The sequence below is a fragment of the Nansenia antarctica genome, assembly GCF_963989245.1.
Source record: "Nansenia antarctica genome assembly, chromosome: 2".
NCBI lineage: Eukaryota > Metazoa > Chordata > Actinopteri > Argentiniformes > Microstomatidae > Nansenia > Nansenia antarctica.
Window position 1 is genome coordinate 63,187,612 of NC_137675.1, and position 9,600 is coordinate 63,197,211.

The following is a 9,600-nucleotide window of genomic DNA, read 5'->3' on the forward strand; positions in this document are numbered from 1 at the left end:
GGGCCTCCGTTCCTCCTCCAACCCCCAAAAGAGTGGCCTGTCAAGCCCAGTGTCGAACACGATGGAGACACCTCCGAGCTGCGAAAGTCTTCTGTGGCGTCACTTCAACCACAGTCAGCGCAGCCGACGCAGACATGAAGCAGTATGACACATGGAAGGAGCTGCTAGAAGCTACAGCGCAGGAGCTGCACGGGGCGGCAGATCAGAACAGCATCTGTACTGCTGAAGATTACCGAAAGGCAGAGATCCTCATACTCAAACGATCCCAGCGGGAGAGCATCCCAGACGAACTGCGGCTCCTGAAAGCAGGTAAATCTGTCGCATCCAACAGCAGATTGCTCACCTTGTCACCAGAGATGGATGAAGAGGAGGAGCTCATTCGTGTTGGCGGCAGACTCCGTCATGCTGAAGACCTCGAGCCGTCAGCTGTGCATCCTATCGTGTTGGATCCTAGCCACGCCTCTACCAGACTCCTCATTCAAGACTTCGACAGTCGTCTGCACCATCCTGGGCCCGAGAGGGTGTTTGCGGAGATACGACGCTCATACTGGATCCTGCGGGGCCGTGAAGCGATACGTCATTACCAGCACACCTGCACGGAATGCCGACGCTGGAAGGCCAGACCTTCTGTTCCCAAGTTCTGGCAGACCGCTTCTGGTCTAGTTTCCTGCGGAACTATTTGCCTAGCCTGCAGACTCGCCAAAAGTGGCACTCGACAAGAGACGACCTCCCCGAGGGTGCGGTCGTGATGCCGGTAGACCCCCAGCTTCCACAAGCCCTGTGGCCCATGCAGTCGTGAATACACCAGACCAGTGGCCAGGCTGATCGCCCTGCCATCGGTCCCGACCAGTGAGGAAGACCACAGCACTGTCGTCACCGCCACCCCCTCGTAAGACACTAGAGACCTTTCTTGGGGGCGAATGTACTCCGTACTTTCGGGGGCGGCTGTTAGAAAGGTTCCAATATTCTAAGTTCATGATTATTATATTTGGTTATCATTTCCACCTTAAGAGCTAAGCTGTGCGTAATATCACCTACCACCTTAAGTGCGCAGTGCATTCTGAGCCGCGTTCATTCAGAACGGAGAATAAGTTGCAAGCTTCCATCAAGTTTCTCATGTTACAACTCCAATCATTTAGCATCGTTGTGCAGCATTACAGTGTCAATGTGCGTCACTGAATTACTGTAAGTACAATGTTTCACCCAGTATTTAGGTTGTACATATTTGCTGTGTTGATTTGGATACTGCCGTTTTCTGCACTCTATATTAGCACTAGCAATTAGTTTGGCCATGTGCTTTCTATGGGCGCCGCTATTGCGTGCTCTTCAATGAAGCTCGTTTGGCGCAGTTCACGCTGCAGAGATTGTTATTTGAGTACTGTCTTAAGTTGGTGTTATAATTCAGATTGTATGGCAAAGTATACTGTTAAGTAGCCTAATGTGTATGGTTAAGTTACATGTACTTTTGTATTGTAGAATGCATTTTGATATTGTAGATCAGTACTGTATTATTAGTAACAACATGTGTACTGTAATACCTCTTTCTGTTTATTGCAGAACCACACATACACCCATTGTAGTGTTTGCAATCATCCTACCCATGCCTGAACTGTACCCTGCCTGAACCCACTAAAGAAACCTGAACACAAAGTCAATCTCCTGTCATGTGTGTCCTGATCGACGCCCCGAGGGCGAATGGAGCATACTCTCATTGAACTATTCACCTTATACAGTCCTTTCCCATAACCTCACTAACAAGTACAGTAGGCTATTATTGTGTGCTCCACTATTGTGTGCCCTATACTGGGTTGTAATACCCCTTTATCTCCAGTTCCCCTAGATACTAAGTGGCTGTCGCTCCCAGGGGTTGGGTTTCATGCTACCTGGCTAGCTCCATTTATACTGTGGGTGTTTTAAAAGATGTATTTGTAATAAAGTGATCTTTTGTATACTTTTCTAAAACCGTGTCTGACTATTCTGTGGCCTGTACCTGCAAGAAGGGAATCCCTGTTCATGATAATCAGCCCGTCAGGCTTACCTGGTTCATATGACTAGATTCTTTAGGTGAAAGTCCTAAGGTGGCGTTGTCACACCTTGTAATTTTAGGCCCCCAGTTGGCCGGGTTACAGGAGCACACAATAATAGCCTACTGTACTAGTAGCAATAGACAATAGCACACATTAGAAGATTCACTGGCAATGCCACACACAGCACTCTATATGAAACCAATAAATAAGTACATGCAAGAGGAAGTCACACACAATCACTCGCTCCAGTGCTCCTTTAACTTCAAATGGGCGTGTCTACCCTACAGGGTTAGCTGTACTACCACGTTAGCTGGATCAGACTATTTTTATTTTTATTTTTTTTATTATTATTATTATATATAATATATTATAACAAACATTTCAAAATAATTAAAAACAATTCAAAAGGTTCAAGGGGAGCTAAAACTGTTGTCATCCAAAATCCTAACCAAGCAAAGCAGCAGTGACAATGGCTATAAGCTGTAGTTCTGCTCTGTTCTGGAAAGAAAGACATCCAATAATACCGACATTAGCCAATTAGACATCACATAAACATAATACATTGATAGGGATATTTACAGAGAACATGTCACTTTACAGGTTGTCAATATTAGTTTGTGTGTTTAGAACACATTACCTTGGCTGTAGCCTATCAATGCCCGCAACCAGACGGCTCTAAACGTGCCTTGAGCCAGGGAACAATAAAGAACTCCCTCACAGGAGTAGACAGCTCAATAGCGGGGATATCTGCAGTGCATGGATGTATATCAAACAAACATTAGCCTACTAAACCATGTGCACACTGCCGACTGGGAAACCAAGGGAGACGCTGCATACCTGTAGTCAGAATGTAGCCGTGTGTAATCAGTAGGAGTGGCCACAGCTGGTAACGGAGGAGGAGGGGAGCAAGACACAGGCACTTGTCACAGGTAAGCTATTTATAGAGAATATGCCAAGTGGGCGTGATTTACCAATTAACCCCACTGGTTACACTGGCACCACTGGCACACTGGCGTAGCCCTCCAATGGATCCTCGTTAAAGGATTTGAAGTGTACTCATTCCAATTACAGGGCGGTGTCTTGAAAAGTATTAAAAGTTGATAAATCAATTTTGGGAAAATCAAGACCCTTAATAAGTATTAAAAAGTCTTATCACGATTTTATGAGGTCTTGAATTTTGTAGGTATTTTTCTGAACTAGACTCTGTCCAAAGAGTTTGAGTCCTAAAAACGTTTAGTAAAAGTTCGTGAATTTATTCGTTTTATTAAAAAACAAAGATGACTTACAGCTCGAAGTGGCGGTGAGGTCTGGAAAAATATTGACAAGGTCTTTAAAAAGGTCTTAGAAAGGTATTGAAATGAACCTCAAGATTCCTGTATATACCCTGGGGAGATATGGAATGTTTGATTCTCATTGTCGAAATGAGTATGGGCTACCTGCCACTGGAAATGGAAAAGCTGTTATGATCAGTATAATGTAAGAAAATAAAAGCAAACCGCTTGTTGGACTTCAGACACAAATGAACCAATTCTGGTTTAAATATTTAATAACACATTAACATATTTGGAAATCATGTAAACAACACTTGGGTTGCTTCATAAATACATATTTAGTTTACAAAATAAACATGACATAGGTACAGTGCTGCGGTAAAGCTTCTGTACCCATGGCTGATGTTACCACCACCTTCTGATGTAATGACACCTCATTATTATAAGTCACCATGATAGCCCACCAATCCTATAAAAAAGTAACATTGAAAAAGTACATCTATTCTCACTTAGTGGATGACATATTGCTAAGAGTGTTTAAAGACAGTGGTTGCTCCCTCTATGGACTCAACTAAGTGAGGTCATACAATCACTCATTCAGGCAAAGGACAATGGCCAGAATATAGACAGATAAATGAGGATGTAAAACAGAAACCACCTGATGATTTGTAGCAAGTTAGACAGAGTTCCAATACAAAGGTAGACCTATGCACTATTCAGTCTGGCACACATTCTACAAAACATAAGTTTGAACCTTTACAATTGGTCACCCTACACTTGCCTCTGCGTTTCAACAACTTATCCTGGAGTGAGTGGAATTCTAGCCTGTTGCTCATCAAGTAGTTTATCCTCACATATGGGCCTGGTTTGTTATGCTCCTCTCCTTAGCACTATTACAGTATTTCATTTTTTGAAGGTAACATCTTAACCTGTATCAGGAACTCAGTTCTTCTTATGCTTGGGGTTGCTGGTGTTGAAGAAGCTGATCCCAGATCTGCTGACCAGTCCTGCTCCACTAACTCCTGGCTGCTGCAGCACCTTGTCAAGTGTTGTCTTCTTTATGGCAGCAGAGGAGATCTTCTCCTGATCAGCTAAGAACTGGAGCTCCCTTTAGAAAAAGAAATAAATAATCACATCAATAATGACACACAACAGCATGGAGCTTATCAGAGAGAACTGCCTTCACAAACCTACAGAATCTATCTAGCTCCCTCTGCTGACAAAATAGACATACAGAAGAGCATAGTAAAAAGCGGTATGACATGACAGACTTGACATATTATTCCCTTTGCACATAAAACATATACCACATCAGTGTTAGTGCCGTCACCAGTGTCACTTCCTGTATCCAGACTACTGGCCACGTAGCCAGTACAACCGCATACCTGGTTCTAATGCAGGAGGCCTCTACAGCATTGATGAGGAGGCTGCGGAACCCTCCACTCTCCATGACGTGCAGGGCATGGATGGTGGCGCCCCCTGGTGAGGACACATTGTCCTTCAGCTGACCAGGGTGCTGGTCTGAGTCCAACAGCATTTTCGCTGCTCCCTAGGGAAGAGACATGGAGACTTGCATAACTTCCCCTCTGACTTCCCCTCTGACTTCTGTGACTCTATCCAGAGCTAAAAATGCTGTTAACCTATCCTCACAGTTTAATGCTATACAGTTTAATGCTATCCTGCAAACTAGACACGACTTTATTAAACTTTTATTATTCAATGTAGGTCATTAGCAGGTCATTTTCTGCATAAGTAATGCATAAAAGTTCTCACCAGCAGGGCCTGCGCTCCAAGTCTTACAGCCAGTCTTCTGGGCAGACCCATTTTAACCCCTCCATCAGCAAGAGCATCAACAGCTAAGAATGCCTTCAGACATACAAACACACAACACACACACTATTTACCAAACAAATATTTGAAAGGCTCTGTGGGAATGGTAGAATACAACAACTGGTCTGTCAAGATAAGGCATAGTCAGCTTTCTACACCATGACAAGGCACGGTTATTGATGCACATTTGCATGGTCATAAATATAACAACCCAGCAACAGTTACAATCCAGTGGTATGTTGACAGACATGCAAAGTAAACCGCTGACCATATAATCCACTCACATAGGCAGGACCGCTGCCACTCAGTCCTGTGACAGCATCAATCAGGTCCTCCTCCACCTCTGTACAGTAACCCACACTGGCCATCAACTGCTCCAGGAGTTTCCCGTCCTCCACCTGTGCATGGGTGCCTGTGGCATACACAGTGGCCCCCTCCCGAACCACCACTGGGGTGTTGGTCATGCAACGCATCACCTTGGGGGCTGTGCGGTAATTGAGCAACTTCTGCAGGGGGTAACCATGACAAACTTCAGAGGCATCCTTGCTATCATGAGGAAAACATAATAACTCTTATTTTTGATAAACAACAAAGGCTATAGACTTGCCATGGCATTAAAACACATTTTGTTGATTGATTATTTCAAGGAGTGCACTGTGACTTAATGTGCATTTTCTCATTCTCTCAAGAGATTCAGAGAGATCATACAACTAATGGCAGCTTTACCAGCATAACAACAAAGGTCTGAGATATTTCAATCCGGAATGGGTCCGGGAGAAGGTTATTTCATGCTACAGCCTGAAATGCTTCTGCCCCAGGGGCGTGTGAGACTATAGCAATGTGGACAGGGTGGAGGGAGTGTGGGAGAACCAAGTCTGGGACAAAAAACTCTGGAGACAGGATTACACCAGAGTATTCTTGCTTCATTGGTCTGACAGGGCTGAATAGATCAAAGCATAATTCCTGCCTCACATTGCTTATCCAAGCTTGTCACATGAGGACAAATGAGGACGAAGAGAAGATTGTAAACTTACCTTTTCAATAGAGCTGATGGTCACACCTGCTGCACAGGACACAATAAGGTGGCGGTCCTCAATGTCTGGCCCAATCTCATCTAATACGAAAGGGATGATGTGTGGTTTGACAGCCAGGAACAGAACATCACTCTTGTTCACGGTCTCCTTGTTGCTGGTTGTGAGATTGACTCCCATTTTCTGCATAGTGGAGCACAGATATTGTTGATTATATCTCTTACACTAACTTAGCCAGAGGTAGCTAACCAAACTAGCCATTATACTCACCCGCAGTCCTGCTACCGTGCTACCGTCTGTGTCTGGAGAGCTGGCAGTGATTCTGTTGGTGGCAATCACACCTGCAGAGGAGAGGAGGAATAACAATTAACTACGGAAGTGGTTGAAATTATATATGTGCAAATATATGGAAATAACACAAATACATAAGCCTCATAGATCGTTCATTCCATTGAACGGTTAATCAGCTAAACTTACCTGCAGCAGCGAATCCTCTCACCAGTGCATGGGCCAATTGACCTGCTCCAATGAAACCCACGCTCATTCTGAGTTCTCTGCTGTAATTGTACAGATATACATAATATATTAACATTAGATTATTCATTATTTTTCAAATTCAAATAGATAGAAGTATTGATTCATAGTTTCACCAGTATTGTATATGGTGACATAATGTTATTAATACAATCCTGGTGGTACTTATAATGCTATATTGTAAGTAAACACGAATACAGTCATGTAAATCAAGCGAGAAGGTAAGTTATTTCCTGCTTACTCTGATCCAATATCACACGTTGTTGTGATAGAAGACAGTTGAAGTAAAGCCTAAGCGAAGATGCTGCGACGAGTGTATTAATTGTTAGGCTTTCCTATGTTGACATTTAAAACAACTTCAGTGGACAACGTTACACAGCGTTAACGTGGCTTCCTCGTTTGTCCATGCGCAGTAGCTTATGCTCATGCTGAAATCGACGTGTGAAAGGTCCAATGAAATGTGAGACTCGTGCGACGTCTGACCAATAACTGTAGTCGTATCGTTGTAAATGGGAGGGTTGTTGTGTAAAGCTGTGAAGCCAGTTGCATCCGGATCCGGTTCTGTGTTACTGTCTGTGGGCGTGGTGGAGAAATGCCAATAACAGCCAATCGCTGCTAAGAGCGCGCTAATCTTTAAAAAGAAGGAGAAGAAGAAGAGCGCGCTGATCTCAAGTCTGTGCTGAAAGACTGGAAAAATGGCGGAAAAAGACTCTCGTTATACTGCTATTAAAACTAAAACTAAAAATGAAATTACATTCAAGAAGGTTTGTTCCTCGCAGTCAGTCCAACATTAAAAGCTGTGAAACGTCTTAGCCATAGTCTATTATAAGTAAGCTAGTACATGATAATGAAGTTGCGAACATTAGCATGTGAATTATTAGCATGTGTGCTGTGCTATGTGACGGCACAAACTGTTCAGCCTGTGTCATTATTTATCTCTTACTAGGAGACAGTGAACAAACTCCTGTCAAGTTTCTTCCAGGAGGATGCAACTAAAGGTGACTTATTAATGTTGGTACGGTAAATGTACTTAAATAATGTAGCCTAGCCTAGCCTACACTGTTTACCTATTGTTGTCGGTACCAATGTCATCACTTGTTTTTTTTTTAGCGAGTGACGATGCGGTTCTCCTCATGGCAGAGATGTTGAAACTCTTTGTTCAAGGTACGGATAGGATCAGTCTTTGATTGCAGACGTATGTTTTTTCAGCTTATTAATCAATGTTAATGTATTACTGAAAATCATAACATTCCGTCCGTGTTATTTTTGCAGAGGCCGCACACAGATCACTACAACAGGCTGACACGGAGAACTGCGACAAAGTGGACGTAGAGCACTTCGAAAAGATCCTGCCACAACTGGTATGGGTAGAGATAAACAGAACCCCATGGTCAAATCAATTATCAGATTATCACAGCCCCTCTAAAGATGTATTTTATTTTATTTCCCAGTTGCTGGATTTCTGATGTTGTACCAGAAGATGGAGCCCGAGTGCTATTATTGACCTACAGTCTTCCATTCCACCTCCTCATAATATTGTTTAAATGAGTTGAGATGTTCAACTGTATGTTCAATGTTCAATTGTTCAATTGTTCAATGTTCAATTGTATTACGTCATACATATTGTATACATGTTCAGTTACTTTAGTTTGTTGTGTTTCAATCATTTGAATACTAACAGAAGTTGTACCTTTTAGTATGTCTAAACAAACTCCTGGGGTATACCCACATTAAAAGAAGCGTGCCACATAAAAAGTGTGAAAGTCATTGTCTGAATGTACATTTGGTACTATTAATCCAAAACAGAAATGATGTGATGTTGTCCTCACCCCTCTATGCTGCCACCACTACCTCCCACCTGTGCAACAACAGGTGCTTCCAGCATGCTCCCCAGCACCCCTCATCAAAGCCTCCTGGAGCAGTTGGAAGCAATTAGAGTAATAAGGGGAGCAGCCAGTCCCTTAGATGATGACAAGTGCCAGGAAAAAGGACTACCCCCTCCGGCCACTTTGAAGTTCCCTTTTGCTGTCCTGCAATGTTTAGTTAGAGGTGGGGGGATGGGCCAGAGGGACCTCTGTTACACAGGAAAGTTGAATGGAGTGTGCGTGCGTGAATGTGTGTGCATGTGTCAGCCAAACATCACCACAGAGACCACACGCATAGATATTTCATTTGAAAGGAAGCATAACAAAACACATTGGAACATGGCCCGGGAAGAGCCGAGTGTAATTCTGAAGGTAAATAAACAAAGAGGCAAGGAGGAGGTGCTCTCTCTCTCTCTCTCTCTCTCTCTCTTTCTCTCTTTCATCACAGCATAAGGGAAGGTGTCCATTGGGTCTACATGTGAGAGCTGTGGGTAATTCCAACTTGAGAGTGTCTGATGATGTTATAGAGGCTGTGTAGCACAGACTCGGCAGCATGGTTTCACTCTGAGTCAGCATAGCTGTACAACACCTCACACTATTTATTTGTGTAGCTGATGGATGACTACAGTTACAAGCAGCTGGAAGTAACTTAGACATTTGAAGGTCAAGCTCTGCTGCTGTGTGCTCAAGGACACAACACCTTGAGTTTGACCTAGCACCTTTACGTGAGGATCCATATTTAATCTATTCTACTCTAATTCTATTGGCAGCACTACACATAAACCAGGGGACATTTATGGAGTTTTTATACCCAACCTGAGTGATGTTGTTCATTGATGTATTCACCACACACAGCTGTTTATCTATGAAATGGGTGACTAAGCCGCTCACACACAAACCCACAAGGCAACAATAATGTCTACTGCTAACATTATATATTTTTGAATCAATAAAACAGGGCATTATATAAAATACAGTTGGATTGTCTGTTTTCTGTATGGGAAGGGTCTTCAACATTGTTTCTAATCAGTTTGCCTTGTGT

General features: G+C 43.2%; 2 protein-coding genes across 2 annotated transcripts; one reads left to right on the plus strand and one right to left on the minus strand.

Moving 5' to 3' along the window:
- Positions 1 to 3,621: 3,621 nt before the first annotated feature.
- Positions 3,622 to 7,074, minus strand: pycr1a (pyrroline-5-carboxylate reductase 1a). The gene is made up of 8 exons (XM_080522591.1): positions 6,935 to 7,074; positions 6,637 to 6,716; positions 6,430 to 6,500; positions 6,163 to 6,342; positions 5,413 to 5,634; positions 5,072 to 5,164; positions 4,684 to 4,847; positions 3,622 to 4,406 (listed from the first exon to the last, which is right to left on the minus strand). Exons 2-8 carry the CDS (start codon positions 6,701 to 6,703, stop codon positions 4,241 to 4,243), a joined length of 963 nt encoding a protein of 320 aa, XP_080378717.1. The 5' UTR covers positions 6,704 to 6,716; positions 6,935 to 7,074; the 3' UTR covers positions 3,622 to 4,240.
- Positions 7,075 to 7,332: 258 nt separating this feature from the next.
- On the plus strand, positions 7,333 to 8,433 carry cenpx (centromere protein X). The gene is made up of 5 exons (XM_080524897.1): positions 7,333 to 7,457; positions 7,640 to 7,691; positions 7,804 to 7,857; positions 7,966 to 8,054; positions 8,145 to 8,433. The coding sequence occupies exons 1-5, from the start codon at positions 7,389 to 7,391 to the stop codon at positions 8,157 to 8,159; spliced, it is 279 nt and encodes a 92-aa protein (XP_080381023.1). The 5' UTR covers positions 7,333 to 7,388; the 3' UTR covers positions 8,160 to 8,433.
- The last annotated feature ends 1,167 nt before the right edge of the window (positions 8,434 to 9,600 follow it).

Bases quoted from the DNA above. Each gene is read 5' to 3' on its own strand.
- pycr1a (XM_080522591.1), bottom strand. From the start codon at position 6,703: ATGAGCGTGGGTTTCATTGGAGCAGGTCAATTGGCCCATGCACTGGTG. The intron at 6,343-6,429 runs GTGAGTATAATG...TCCACTATGCAG, and splicing joins GCACGGTAGCAGGACTGCGG to AAAATGGGAGTCAATCTCAC. The intron at 5,635-6,162 runs GTAAGTTTACAA...TACCCCCTGCAG, and splicing joins CCATCAGCTCTATTGAAAAG to AAGTTGCTCAATTACCGCAC.
- cenpx (XM_080524897.1), top strand. From the start codon at position 7,389: ATGGCGGAAAAAGACTCTCGTTATACTGCTATTAAAACTAAAACTAAA. The intron at 7,692-7,803 runs GTGACTTATTAA...TTTTTTTTTTAG, and splicing joins CCAGGAGGATGCAACTAAAG to CGAGTGACGATGCGGTTCTC. The intron at 7,858-7,965 runs GTACGGATAGGA...TTATTTTTGCAG, and splicing joins GTTGAAACTCTTTGTTCAAG to AGGCCGCACACAGATCACTA.